The 15,717-nt window shown below is 37.2% G+C and overlaps 1 protein-coding gene across 1 annotated transcript in view; it reads left to right on the forward strand.

Moving 5' to 3' along the window:
* UNC13C (unc-13 homolog C) overlaps window positions 1-15,717 on the forward strand; it is a 574,360-nt gene that overhangs the window by 295,655 nt on the left and 262,988 nt on the right. Inside the window, exons 14-16 of the mRNA XM_059180554.1 lie at window positions 7,536-7,604; window positions 9,396-9,485; window positions 14,256-14,384. Coding sequence (XP_059036537.1) covers window positions 7,536-7,604; window positions 9,396-9,485; window positions 14,256-14,384 — 288 coding nt within the window. The remainder of the gene's footprint in view (window positions 1-7,535; window positions 7,605-9,395; window positions 9,486-14,255; window positions 14,385-15,717) is intronic.

A 15,717-nucleotide genomic window follows, 5' to 3' on the forward strand; every position in this document is an offset into this window, starting at 1 on the left:
GATTTATCAGATGGAGAACATGTGATGCAGCGACATTGCAGAAGAGAAAGAAAAATAGGTAGTTGAGGGTACAAAAGGAGGTACATTATTTGGAATGAGAAAGGACAAGTTCCTTTCTGAAATTTCAGGAATAATGTAAGTATCCTTGTAGACAACTGTGACCTTTTGATACTGGAGTGAAAAGTTGGGTTTTCATACCCCATTAACGTTAATTTTCTCTGTGGTTGTCTGCAGGAACAGAAAATGCTCACCTATAAGACAGGAGCTATGATAGGTTTAGATAAATTATCAGAAGGAATAGAAAGGGGAATGCTTCAGGGCCATGTCAGAGGAATTCCTAGAAAAGTTGAAGGTCTCATTTGATGTTGAGAAGCATAAGTCACATTGTCACAACAATGCATATGGCTGTCAGATTTTCTCAGGATTTTGCAGCATTCTGTTGTTCATGTAATGTACACAGCAGAAGATTGGATTGACTCCAGATAGAAATTTTGTAGAAAAGAGACAATGGAAGGGTGAGTGAATTAGTACATAGATTTCACCATGGGGTTTAGGTTTGAGAAGTTGCACCATGAGAGACAGAGACAAAAGATTTATGTAGGAACATAATACATTTCAATTAAAATTCCAAAGGGAAAGTCTTGGGTCCAAGATGTAGCTCTGGAAGTAGATTGTTGAAAATTGAATATAAGACCGTTATAATTTAGTTAAACCTGCTCACAGGCCATGACCGCTGAATTTTCAGGAATACTGCAAGATAATTGCTGAACATAGCAGTCCTTGAAACCAGAAGTACTGAGAATACTAACATCATGAAAATTGGCAAATGCTAAAAATCAAGGCATTTTTCTTTTGAAGAGATGATTTAATAGCACACCATCGATTGTAAAGCTTGGAGTCAGGAAAATTAAAGAAATTCTTTTGGATAAAACATCCCTGTGGTTTTGGAAAACACCATGGGTAGATCAAGGGTTGGAAAGGAAGAAAACCCCGTGACTTGGGGTTTAATATCTCAACTATAAAGAAAAGTCTTTAGAAAATTTATTTAGTGAGTTATCTTAAAATACAATGAATTATTAGTAAAATTGATGTTTATCTAGTTCATTTTTTTTTCTAACATATATATTCTCTTTGACCCAGCCAGTGTTGGGCAAAAATAAATAAGCAAATGCTAATAAATATTTCTTTGCCATTACATATGTTCTTCTATTTGTCCACTTTTTCATTTATATGTATTCATGTGATACCTCATGTAAGGCACTACAGCAGGTAATGAAGGGACTGAAAGATAAAAGGTGACTTCTAATTTCTTAAATTAATGGGGTAGTCATATAACCATATGTAGTGATAATCGTAAGTCATTTCCAAAATATGTTTAGTGTCAAAGGAGGTTATATTAACAAATTTGCTTTGAGATTTAAGAGGAAAAAATGACTGATTCTTTTCAGGAGCTCATAAAAGTTTGATAAAATGAACAGGGCTTTTAGGGATGAGTAGTACTTCCCAAGTTCCAGGTAGTAGAAGAAGAAGCTGTACAACTGGGTTGATAATAGATTGTTGAGGGCCTCTTAAGCCTACTGAGATATTTGGACATTATTCTCAAAGCTTAGGGTGTAATCTAATAGAACCTTTGATTTAGAAAGTTAACTGTGTAGAAGAGATGTTGTAGAAGGGAGAGAGAGAGTGTGTATCAGACACAGTTCAGGTGCAGTAATAGAAACCATCCTAGAAATTTTAAATAGAAAGGGATTTGGCACAGGGGATTGGGTGCTTATAATATCATAGGAAGTCCTGGCAGAAGATTCTTCTAGAATAATCCTCAAAATATCACAGTGAAACTGATTTGCAAGAGAAGTTGTGAGCTTACTTATAGTCAGGAAGGTGACGAATCAGAAGGTGGCTTCTGCTAATGCAGCTATCTTTTGGAAATCACAATCCTAGTGACCAGAGACTGGGAAATGCATGTCTCTAGGACTTGACTTAGCAGCAGAAGTAAACCAAGAAGCAGGAGGTGGACCTCCATCTGCTCCTGTCGACTTTACAAATGTAGAGTCCACATGCTTCTAGAAGGCAGAAACTAACACAATTGCATACACTTGCAAAGGAGTTTGGCAAATATGGTGCTGAGTTTTCTAGTCTCAGAACTCCAGAAAGCCACACTGAGGAAGGAGGAATGATTAAACCAGCTCCGGTATTGAATACAGGAGGACAAGATGGCAATTAGTGATAGGGCTGATGTGCGCACAGGTGGATCTAAGTTTTGTGCTGCTTAAACCTTATGTCATTTGATGAGACTCTTTTTCAGAAGAATACACATTGTCAATAAAAGTGGCTCAGTGGGTTAAGCCGCTGCCTTTGGCTCAGGTCATGATCTCAGGGTCCTGGGATCGAGTCCCGCGTCGGGCTCTCTGCTCAGCGGGGAGCCTGCTTCCCTCTCTCTCTCTCTGCCTGCTTCTCTGTCTACTTGTGATTTCTCTCTGTCAAATAAATAAATAAAATCTTTAAAAAAAAAAAAATGAATCCTGATGAATTTTAAATCACTGTAGTGGGATACCACAAACATTACAAATTCCAGAAAAACAACATGATATTTTCATTAGCTTCCTGATACATCTCTTTAAAAGTTTTTCTAGAGTTCTTGAGGGCAAATTCTTTGATCACTTCTTCATATAATGAAAATCCTGCAATATAATTTTTTATTAAAAAAAGATAATGCAGTCTTTACAAGAGTTGATCAAAGTTTTTTTTTTTTTTTTGAGCTGATCAAACGTTTTTATTTGATGTTTTTAGGAAAGTTTCTCTTAACTTCAAAATTCATTGATAATCTGACACACATGTTATTGACTTACATCAAGTTTGGGAAAACATTTATTAGGTTTCTTTCATATGTGATATCAAAGCAAAAAATGTGCCTGAGAGAGTTAAATAGACAATGAAAACAATGTGAGGCTATTTATTGCCCTAGCGGGAGAGGCTAGGGCTCCCTCTGAACTTAGCTATACTAAAACAAAAGATAGAGTTTTTAAGAGCTAGAATAAGCTGGAGAAAAAAATACCTGAAGGTATTGAGGGGAAATTTGATCAGTGGCATGTGTCCAGCTCATTAACTTATTCTTGGGTGTGCAAGTGTCTTTTTCTGTGATGAGGCTGTTTGTGTTTGCTACTTGGTACCTACCAAAATTAGTCTCTTACCCTCCCCACAGAGGCTGAGAGTTGCAGATACTATCCCTTAGCTAGAGGCTTTTAAAAAGATTTACATTTCTAAGGAGCAGAGAAAAAAATTACAATTGTAAGTTTTTTAAAGAGAATGCTCTAAAAGAAAGAGAGAGAGAGAGAGAGAGAGAGAGAGAGATAAGGGTCTAGAGTCAGGAAGAAACCTGTCTAAAGTTTAGTCAGACTGAGGGAGATGTTGGGGCTCTCTAGGTCCATGAGGAGCACCGTCTCAGGACTTTCCCAGTGCCTATGAAGTGACTCCTTAAATACTCTTTGAATTGATCACATTTATTAGTCTGTCACTGATGCCATCATTTTATAATTTTATGGTATCTGTTGATAGCAGTATTAACCTCAAATCAGTAAGAAATGTAAGCCTATTTTCCATATGTTCCCGTGATTAACTAAATTATCAAAAAATATCAAAATAGGCTATGTATAATTTCTACTTGAAATGTTCTGTTCTTCTTAACGAATTACTGCTTTTGATATGATCTGGTAAAAAAAGTTCTTCCAATTAGCTGGTCCACATCAGAATACTTCTTATCCTACTTTTTCCAAAGTTTACGGAAAGCTGAGGTCATGTGAACACCTAGCTAGGGATCTTCTCAGGGAAGCTGAAGTCAGTGAGGGCTCCCAACACTGAAGCAGCATCAGTTTCAAGTGAAATCCACCTCTGCTTCTGGATTGAGATACTGAGAAACAAAGAAATGGAACAGAGAAGCTGAGGTTGATGCAGAGGTGTTTACACACCTTCCTTATAAAGACTTTCCTTTCTCCAGTTCCCAGGATCCGAGGGCAACTTGTTGACATTTCGTGTTGATTTGAATGCACTTGTGGGGTAACAATGCCTTCCCCCCTACTCAAAATTCCTCCAGTCCTCTGGGGCCAAAATCAGCCCACCAGCTGGTTTCATATGGAGATAAGAATAAATTCCACATTTTAAAGGGTTAAAAAAATATCAAGAGGACTACCATTTTACAACACTTGAGAATTACATGAAGTTCAGATTTCACTGTCCAAGAAACAACACTTCAGTGGCAGAGTTTAATAGTTGCGACTGGCAACAAAGCTGAAAACATTTACTACCTGGCTCTTTCCAGACAGTTTTTTGACCCTTGGCCTAGAGTTCTTTCTTTTTTTTTTTTTTTTTTTTAATTTTAATTTTAATTTTTTTATTTTTTTTTTAAGATTTTTAAATTCATTTTATTTATTTGAAAGCAAGAGATAGAGATAGAGAGCATAGGCAGGGAGAAGCAGACTCCCCCGAGCAGGTAGCCTGATGTGGTACTCAATCTCAGGATCCCAGGATCATGACCTGGGCCAAAGGCACATGCTTAACCGAGGAAGCCGCCCAGGCATCCCTAAAGTTATTCTTATCAACTAATGAAACATATGTTTTTGATAACTGATAGCAGTGTTTTGATTAATGTGGTCACTACCAAATCCCAGGCCTGTATAGACCTTCCCTGGCAGAAAAATCAGGACGACAGGATGGTGTTAGATGTTGTGGGCATGCCCCTCGGGAGAATCTTTTTTTGTTTTTTTAAGATTTTATTTATTTATTTGACAGAGATCACAAGTAAGGAAAGAGGCAGGCAGAGAGAGAGGAGGAAGCAGACTCCCCCCTGAGCAGAGAGCCAATGTGGGGCTCAGTCCCAGGGTCTGAGATCATGACCTGAGCCGAAGGCAGCGGCTTAACCCACTGAGAATCACTTCTTAATCACCCAGCCTTTTGTTATTCCTCCAGTCACACCATGCAAGAAATAGGCCTCCTTAGTTCTTGCAAAGGCAATCTCTACTTAAATCGAAAAGTGATAAATTAAATTTCAAGCTGTCCTGCTGTTTAAAGAATCTCTATGAAAATTCAATCAGTAGCATACTTTTAATTTCCCATCATCTGATATTGTCTGGGATTTAGAGACAACAAGCTAGGCAGTTTTCTTCACATTTCTGTGTTCCTTGAATGTAAAATTTCCAGCTGGGCACAGAAGACTTGGGTAAGAAGACCACATGTGTGATCTATATCAGTCACCGTTCTGTTCGACTGCATGAAACAAACTCAACTAAACAGACTTAATAAGATTTTTTCCCCCATGGAACCCAAGTCCAAAGGTAGTAAGGAATTCAGGGCTAGTGTAGCTGCTCAGGATTGTCATTTTTTGGAAGGGTAGGCAGACAGGGCTAAGAGGCAGAATGAGGGCTCTCAGCTTCCTGCTCCACCAGGCCTAATCTCTTGTTTAGCTTTTCATCTGGTGGTCCCACATCTGTTATGCCTTCTTGTGTCTAGTCTGAGTTTCATATGGGGGAAGGAAAGAAACCCACGGCAGATGGAGAATAGCCCGATAAAGAATTATATAGCAGACACCAATATGATAGTGTTTGCCAAACTCTTCTAGAATCCTTTAAAATAATAATTCAACTGGCAATATACTAGCTGAGTCCATCCTGTTTAATAAACTATATGTATCTCATTAGCCAAAATCCTACTGCATGGCCATTGCTAGAGGAAAAGAGGTCTGGGAAGGTAGGTATTTCATAATGGACACATATGACTCACAATGTCATGAGGTTCTCTTAGTAAGGAAGAATGAAAAAATGGATATCAAGCAGACAACCAGAACAGTCAGTCCCAGTGGAAGTAAGAGGCCCAATGATTTGGGCATTAGCACGGATGACTGGAGTGTCCTGATGATTTGTACCACCCACAGAGGTCAGATCAAGCATCTTAAGGCATGACATGAATGATTGAATGATTAACTTTGCTGTGGCCTAAACTGGTGATGGCCATGGTTCTTCCATTTTTCTATTTTGATTGAGAGCTACTGATCTAGGTGGTTGTGGATGGGGGTTAATAAAAGGGCAGTATGGTTCACCTCTTCCCTTGGAAAGGTATGATGAAGAGTAGGAAAGAAATACCCAAGACCTTCGACTCATCTGTGTATTTCATGGAGAGTTTTGCTGGAGAGTCTTCTCTGCCTAACAAGATGGCAAGCAAGTTGAAGGCAAGGTTCATTTCTTGGACTCCTTCATTGACTCCACAGGGGGTTAACACAGAGGAGATATCAAGCTTTATTGCCTGATAGATAAACCTGATTAAGGCAGTTATTCAGAAAATAGAGGAGTTTCAACTTAAGAATGATTCATCAACTCCTGTTAATATTCAGCTCACTTCATCAAAATCGGTGACTTCAAGGGAAGAGTTATAACCCCATAAATCCACCTCATACGTGAAAGTATTAGGAAAGTTTCTACTTCTTCCAAAGTGCAATTTGTTATTTACAGAATAGTAATGTAGGCTGAGGCATTTAATGTTACTTACTTACACTCCCATATCTTTTTTTCATTTTTGATTAGATGTCTAAGACTCAGAATGGGAGATTGCCTATCCTATAAAGTTTGTGTGATTTTGATGTTTTTACCTTATCTAACTTATTTACTTTATTTAATCAACACAACTTCATCCTTATAAGCAGATTCCCTATTCTTATCTTCACATTCTATGATGAGGTCAGTTCAACTGCCTCAGAGGGAGGCATCAATAATTTTTTTGGTTTGATATTTTGTGCTTTTTTAAAAAAAAACACTAAATCATAAACATACTTTAAAAGGTGATCGATAGGGACGCCTGGGTGGCTCAGTTGGTTGGACGACTGCCTTCGGCTCAGGTCATGATCCTGGATTCCTGGGATCGAGTCCCGCATCAGGCTCCCAGCTCCATGGGGAGTCTGCTTCTCTCTCTGACCTTCTCCTCACTCATGTTCTCTCTCACTGTCTCTCTCTCAAATAAATAAATAAAATATTTAAAAAAAAAAAAAAAAAAAAAAGTGATCGATACTTTCAGATTATGAAGTTTGTACTTGTCACCAAAAGGAAAATGCTTTTTGAAATTGTTCTTGATGAGAACAATAGCTATCTCACTTCAATAGTTAGGAGAAATTTTAAAAAACAATCATTTCTTTCTGGAGTGGTGTGTGGGGATGGGATGTGTGTTCTTCTTGCTGACTCAAAGTGTTGTGAATTAGTACAGGGGCAATTCAGTTGTCTGGACTCTTTCTGAAGTACACAACTTTCTGGATACTTCCTTATTCATCACAGAGAGGCCCTGTGGCTAATTGGCAAGAGCCTGGATTTGGTGTGAAAGAGGTGTGCATCTGAAGCATTGTTATGTCATATAGCCGAGCTATCAACTCAGATAATCGTTGACATCTTTGAACCTTCCTTTCTGTAGAAGGAGGACAATAACTAAAAGAGTTGTTGTGAGGACTGCATTTAGAATGACCCTTTATTTCCATTCTCCTCTTTTGTGTTTGCTTTGTACAGAGGGAAAAATTCATAAAACTACTGGACCAATTGCATAACTCTTTAAGGATTGACCTGTCAAAGTATAGGGTACGTACAAAAGTATCTGCCTGAAGGTAAAATATCATGTTTGGCTGAGATGCTTTCTTGTCGTACTGTGAAAAATCATGCACTGTGTAGTGGGAAAGTAAAAATACTGGTGTTGGGATCTGAGGTTCTGTCACACTGGACAGCTAAGTTCCTAAGTAAGCAAGCTGGTGTCTCTTGTTCAGGGACCTTGCCCCACATAAGCCTACAATAGTAACGTGTGTATGTAATTTTACTTTTATAATTATAATAGCTGTCCGATTGAGGGGCAGCTAATCCATGAGGTAGACACGTGGCAGAGTCCTCATCCTAAAAGCGCACCCCTTGTTAATGAAGATATCCTGCTACTATTTCCCCAGCTTTTAAGATGCCTCTTAGACTCATTGCTTAATTTACTCTTCCTAAATCAGTACAATGTGCTCTTTTGAAGCTGTCCAGAGTTCTTGTCAGCTCTTCTGCATTTCACCTCCCGGTGAAACACACACAAATATACACACAAAAAATATATTCATGTATGTGTGTGCAAATGTACATATGATGTTATTTAAAAAAAAACTTAGTTACAAAACATTTGGTTATCAGTTTTATTTATAGAAAAAAGCTGTAGTAATAACTGTTGTATTCTTTATTTAATAATGTATTTCAAACATAATTCCATCATCTACACAATGTAGACCCTCTGCATTCATATTTTAGTTCATGATGGATGGGTATCTTAATTGCATATTTCTGGAAATTATAAAACTACATTTTGTCAAATTTACCCTTCCTGTTGGAAATGGGGCCAATACTAGTAGGAGACAAGTGCTATACAGGCAATTAAAAAAGTATTTGGGGGCCCAAAGGGTCTGAAGCCCACCTCATTTCTCATCATTTGGACACTGTAACTCTGTATGAGTTCATGAATATCTAAAAATTACCTGTGGTTTTTCTGATTGCTATTTATTATTTATTTATTTTTGATTTTTATTTATTTATTTTTTTTAATTTGAGAGAGAAAGAGCATGAGAGTGGGGGAGAAGGTCGCAGGAAGTCTGATGAGGGGCTTGATCCCGGGACTCCAGGATCATGACCTGAGCCAAAGGCAGTCGCTTAACCAACTGAGTCACCCAGGCACCCTCTGATTGCTCTTTAAAAAGCCAATCTGAAAGCATGTTAAAATGAGAAATTTCTCAATGCAAAAATTGTTCTTTAGATCAAACATTTTCATAATTATACCTTCCCTCTACATCAAAGCTCTGAACATTTTTATTTTTTATATCACATCTCCACCAAATCGCATTAATCAACTTGTTGAAACCCATAGTACTTCCAGGAAAGACACTGCCATGTGGTCTGATTTTTCTTTTAGCTTTTAAAAGTTTCTTTGTAACTCATGGTAAATGCAGCACATGTAAAATTCCCAAGGTATTTTTGGAGAAAAATTGCCTGTCTTCAGAAAATTATTAAAAAAGTTTCCAACTACATGCTGTCCCCTCCACTTCTAGTAGCAAAACTATTATATGAATATAAAACTATGATATGAACAAGATTAATGATAACACAGCATGAATGATACTATTTTGAAAATAAATAGAAGGTTGTGATTTTCTAAGACTAAGAAGAGAATATTTCCAAATTGTTTACTCTTTATGTTTTATGATACAATATTTTCAGAATAATATAGGTATATTTTTATAATTTTTACATAACTCCCTTCCCATTTCTTCCCCAGAAAGTTGATTTTAGTTTGTTTTCCCATCACAAGCTCTTAAGGCTGATAATTTACCCATTTTCTATTTCTTAATGAACCAGGAAAACTTTCCTGCCAGCAATGCTGAACGGCTGCAAGACCTGAAATCAACTGTTGACCTGCTGACAAGTATCACCTTTTTTAGGATGAAGGTACCTTATTTTATTTGTGGCTATCTGGTGTGGCATACCACATTCATTGCCCATTGAAGTCTGGTTTTTCTGCATCTCTTGATCACTACTGTTCAACCCCAGCGATTATGCTGTGATGACTTTCCAGTGCTAAGTGAATCCTCCAGTCTAAGGTGTGTTGAAAAGGGATTTTCCTAAACACCTAAATATTCCGATACCTTTGGCTCAAATATAGTTTTAAGTTAAATCCATCTTAAATAAAGATGGCACCTACTAAAGAAAAAAAATTCCCTGAGAATGCTAAATGGAAATGAGTCGACTTTTTCAAGTTGACTTCTTCTTTTACTTTTAACTCAGAAGTCTTGCTGACTTTTTCATCCCAAGAGAGTAGCTGATTCTTTTAAGTTTGCCCCAGTTGTGGCAACTCTTGTTTTCAGCCCTGGAAATGTCTACATAGGAATAGATTTGATTGCTTAAATCATTAGTATAACTCTCATCTACCAAACTATGCAGGCATTTCTTTTTAGATCCGTCCCCTCTGCTTTAACAGCAAATTCTTTGCAATCATAATTTGGCTAACAGGACAATTCATGGAAAGTGTTTCCTAAAACTACTTGTCAGGCTATGCGCTAAAAAAGTTTTGCTCTTCTATGATGTTTATTCAGAAAACTCCTGTACAGGAAAAAAAAGAAAGAAAGAAAAAAAACAAAACAAAACAGTTTTCAGCGGCCCATGCTTGTTTTCACTAGAAGCACTAAAAATGGTACTGTATAATAGGAGATACAGAAAACCAAACCATACTCTATCAGCAGTCTCTTAGATTGTTTAAAGTTCAGATAAAATTCATTTGGCTTAAAATCACAGTTAAACTGGGTGACTGGGATAACTAGAATTTATATCCATCTGACCTCCTGGCAGCAGCTGCCAGAACAGTGAGTAGAGAAGGATGGTAAGCCTCCAGCCAGGCTCAGAGGGAAGTGTTACTTTATTGACAGGTGATGCCCGCCATCAACATTGTGGCCTTGGGGAAATAGGAGTGAGGGTAGGGGGTGCCTAACCTGTGCTATGTATCTGCCATTCCTCAGTCACTAGCCTTGTGTTTGGAAACAAAGTCTCAAACGGACAGCACCCTCCTCTACCATCTTCACTACCAGTTGAGGACCTTGCTTCCTATTTCCCTGCAGAAAAACAGGAGCAAAGTCTGGAGAGCTTCCTCAAGCTCAGACCACATGCTCCACCCACCCACCCCATCTCTCTACACACCTGCATCCGTATCCATCTACTCTTCCTTCTTTTTTTATTACTATTGATTAGCTGTCTGTTCTCCTAGAAAAGGCCATCTCTTCCACCTGTGCAATCGATTTCATCCCCTCTGGAGCACTAAAGCCTTGGTGCAGCTGTCCCCCCCACTCTCTTCAGTGCTTGACTCCACTTCCTTCTCCAGCGGCTCTACCCTAATTCCTCTTTTCCTGTAATACCCAAACTCCTCAGAATCATCCTCTTTGTTGGCTTCCCAGTTTCTAATATCCCAGTATCTTTTGAGCAAATTTCAACCTCCCATTTTCTTCCCTCACTACAGACAGTAAAATTCCTTCCTTCGTTGTATGGATCTATGAGTTTTGGTGGGGTTGTATAACCTCCGCTTCAGTCAACGTATAAAACAGTCCCATAGTCCTCCGAAATTCCCTCAGGCTGCTCCTTTAGACTCAACCCCTCTCCCAGCCCTTGGTGACCACCGATCTGTTGTCTCCCTACAGTTCTTTTCCAAAACATTGTGTAAATAAAATTCTCCGCTACATAACATGACACACTGGCTTTTCATCGGTCTTGAGTGTAGAAGCTGTTTATTCCTTTTGATTGCTGAGTAGAATCCTTGTTTAGGTATACACTACAGGCATTTGAGTTGTTCCTAGTTTGGGTTATTAATAAGACTGTTAAAAATATTTATGTACATATTACTAGTGTAAACCGAAGCTTTCACTTGCATTGAAGCAAGGTTCCTGGGTCATCTCATACATGTATGATTAACTTTACGAAAAATGACAAGTTGTTTTTTCAAAGCATTTGTACAGTTTTGCATTCCCAGCAGCAATGTTTGGGAATTCCAGTTGCTCTGCATCTTCTGGTGAAGCTCTTGGTATTTTCCGTGGTTGTAATTTTTATTACTATTTTTTAGCCATTCTGATAGTGAAGTTGTATCTTACTGTCTTAATTTTATTTCTCTATTAATAATGTTGATCATCATTTCTTGGGCTGGTTTGTCATCTGAATTTCATTTATGAACAATCTGTTGAAATAGTTTGCTCATTTCTCTTAGTGTTTTGTTTGGGTTTCTTTGGTTTGTTTCTGTTTGTTTTGGTTTTGAGTATTAAGAGTTCTTTGGGGTCCCCAGCGGGCTCAGTTGGAAGAGCATGCCCCTCTTGATCTCTGGTGTCATGAGTTCAATCCCCACGTTTTAGAGATTATGAAAAATAATTTTTAAAAAACTTCAAAAAAAGAGTCCTTTATATAGTCTGGATACAAGACTTTTTTAGGTATTTTATTTGTTAGAATTGTCTTCCTGCCTGCTTTGTCTTTTCATTCTCTAACAGTACCTTTTGTACAGCAAAAAGTATTTAATTTTAATGAAGTTTACTTCATCAGTTTTTCGATTTACAGGTAGTGTAAAGAGTAAATAGTGGCTAAATTAAAGTCTTCAAGAGATTTTACTGTGTGTCTTCTAAAAGTTTTATTTTACCCTATATGTTTAGTCTTGTGTTTTGAGAGGTTTCTTTTTCTTAAATATGATACAAGGTATCATGTCCTTTTTTTGCATACCACATGTTCAATCATTCTACCACCATTTATTTGAAGTATTATCCTTTATGCATTAGATTGCCTTTGCATCATTATAAAAAATCAATTGTCCATTTTGCTTGAGTCTGTTCCTGGGCTCTATACCGTTCAGTTGTCTATATTTTCACCTTTACCATATTGTCATGATTACTATAGCCTAATAGCAAGTCTTAAAGTCAGATATTGTGAGTCCTATATCTTTTTTCTTCTTTTTCAGAATTGCTTAGTTGGTATTAGTTCTTGTCGGGATATTGTTTGGGATTGGATTAAATCTACAGATTAATCTGGAGAGAACTGAAATTTTAACAATAATAAATCTTCAAAATCACCCTTATTTTTGAACTCACTCCAATCAGACTTCTACTCCATCATTTCACCAAAAATGATCTAGTCAAAATTACTAAGGACCACTGTCAAATCTAGTGGTCAGTTATTGATCCTTATCCTACAATGTTCAGTATTATTATATGTCATCAATCTTTCCTCCAGGAAACCCTTTCTTCCCAAGATTTTTCTTCTTGCTTAGTTTTCCTCCTATCTCATTGGCTGCTTTTTCCCCAGTTTCCACTGCTTTCTTCTTTGTCATTTGCCTGATGGCTAGAATTATCTAGGGTTTTTGTTGTTGTTGTTTCTTAGACTTCTCTTTTATATACATACTCATCTGGTCCTGTTTCTTTAAATTCTTCTTTAAGCTAATAATTTCTAAATTCGTATCTCTAGCCCCAGACATTTTCATGAGTCTAGACTAATATGCCCAAATGTCTACTTGAAATCTACTTCTGTGCATAACAACCTGTTCATTCTTTCTTTTCTTTTTTTTTTTTTTTAAGATTTTATTTATTTATTTGACAGAGATTACAAGTAGGAGAGATGCAGGCAGAGAGAGAGAGGAGGAAGCAGGCTCCCTGCCGAAGCAGAGAGCCCAATGAGGAAATCCATCCCAGGACCCTGAGATCATGACCTGAGCTGAAAGCAGAGGCTTTAACCCAGTGAGCCACCCAGGCGCCCCCAACCTGTTCATTCTTAACTTGTCTGAAACCAAGTCCCTGATTTCCTGTGCATAGCTTTGCCCATCTAAGTTGAGCCGCCTCCATTGTCAGTTTCTTAGACTGAAACTATGGGGTCCCGACTGCTCTCTCTCTCACACCGATCATCCGGTCTGTCAACAGATCCTGTTAGTTCTTCTTTCCCAAATTAACCAGAAAATGATTTATTCTAAACGTGATTTCCCCTACCTTAACACCAGAGTGCAAGCACATATTGACTGAATTATTGTGCTTTCCTCATTACTGGTATCTCTACTTTTTCCATAGCCCACCTTAGGCAGCCTAAGGGAACCTTTTAAAAGATGGTTCAGTTAGGTCATTTTGCTCTTCTGCTGAAATGTCAAATTGCTTCCCACCTTACTCAAAGCTAAGGTTTGTAAAAATGATCTAGATACAGATGTTCCTCCTAGTCTCATCCTTTTACTTCTCTGAACTCACCTAATATTGTATCCTCTGTTTTTATTCTGTTTCACTAAAACACTTTCCATTCCCTCTTCTCTGCTTTATTTTTCTTTTCAGTGTGCATCATCTATTTTATTGATTAATTTTGCTATCTACTAGAATTTAGCTCCATGAGGAAAGGGATTTTTATTTCTTTTGTTCATTGCAATATAACCATTGTCACGCATACAGTAGATGATAAATAATTATTGAATTATTGCAAATTATAGGTGGATGAGTAATGTGATTAGTCAATCTAAGAGTTTCTAGCTGAATATTTACAACTGTGATCATTTTCACTGAATTGTATCAGGAAGTTAAAGTAAGTATTTACACATTCAAAACATTGTTAAGACCACATTTTTCCTGAACATAGAAAAATCAACTAAAAACAGTTATTGAGGTTAAGTTGTTTATATTGGATTGCGATCTTCTATTTTTGAATTTAAGGAAAAAATTTGTCTGTCAGGTTCTGGAGCTGCAAAGCCCCCCAAAGGCCAGCATGGTGGTGAAGGACTGTGTTAGAGCGTGCCTGGATTCTACGTACAAATATATTTTTGACAATTGCCATGAACTCTATTCTCAGCTAATAGACCCGGTAAGAAAAGACACCTGTCTCCTTTCTGTTTCTAATGTCTGATTTCACATTAACTGTGGGCTTTGAGAAGTCCCAATATCTTTTCTTTACATATGAACATCATTTTCATTTACATGAAATAATTCACCCCTTAACATAACTTTATGTAGTAGAGATAGATATTGGTTTTCTTTTTGTTTTGTTTTTAAGTTTTTCAGATGAGGAATCAGTTTCAGAACAATTAAGTGATTTGCTTAGGATCACATAGTGGTCAAGTGGCAGATCTGGAACTAGAATTTAGGACTCCAGCTCAACTCTTATGTTCTTCCCCTAAGTCATAACTGCCTTCCTTATCATGTTACCTCATAAAACTGATAGATGTGGAAATATTTATATAATGGATGGTAAAATCATCATACATGTAAATTTATTAAAGAATATTTCAAAAATACACAAGAAAATAGAGAAAGAAAGCCAAACATATATATGATTGCCACCAATATCACCAAATGTCAGCATTTAGTAATATTTGCTCTGTTCTTTGTTATCTGAAGGCAGTAAATGTTACACACAAAGCAGCCTTCCCCTTTGTGCCTTTTCCAAATGGAATCTTCCTCCCTCCTCTTTCTTCAGAGATAAATACTCATATTAGTCCGTTTGAACATATTTTCACATATGCACAATAAACACTTTAGTTTTATTTTCTGTGAATTGCCTATTAATCCTCTGCTGATTTTTCTGTGGGTTTGTCTTTTATTTATTAAGTTGTAAGCAAATTCTAAAATAGATTCTGAATACGAATCCTTTGTTGGTTATGTGATTTCATAAACATTACTTCCCTCTTTATATGTGATACATTGTTTATGACATTTAAGTTCTCTAATGCACTCTATGATTTATGCATTGCTATCACTTCACACACTTCTAGTGTTTGGGGATGGCTTCTTAATATGTATTTATTGCCTATCCACTTTCCTGAAGAAAGCCGTCACTCCATTTGATATTGAAAACCTCACAATTGCCTCTGGAACTTCTTGGTTACTTGAGTGGGGCCGGAACTAGATAGCATACAGTGGATGAAAGCAAGTGAGTGTCTTTTAAGCTAGGTTTCAAGCCGGGTATTAAAACTTTCTGACTTCCTAAGCTTAGTAGGAGAAAAAACTTAAATGGAGTTTATTATTTTATATGAAAGCAATGTATAACCACATAATTATTCATAGCTTTAGCTTATTTTTCCTGCTAGATGTGCTATAGTTTAGAAACTTAGTTCTCTTGGATTTCTAATGATCAAATTGTCTCTCAACTGTGCTTTTCCATTGGGTGGCTTTCTAATGGCTTACTTTATCCATTTTCT

This window comes from Mustela lutreola, chromosome 7 (assembly GCF_030435805.1).
Source record: "Mustela lutreola isolate mMusLut2 chromosome 7, mMusLut2.pri, whole genome shotgun sequence".
Taxonomy (NCBI): Eukaryota; Metazoa; Chordata; class Mammalia; order Carnivora; family Mustelidae; genus Mustela; species Mustela lutreola.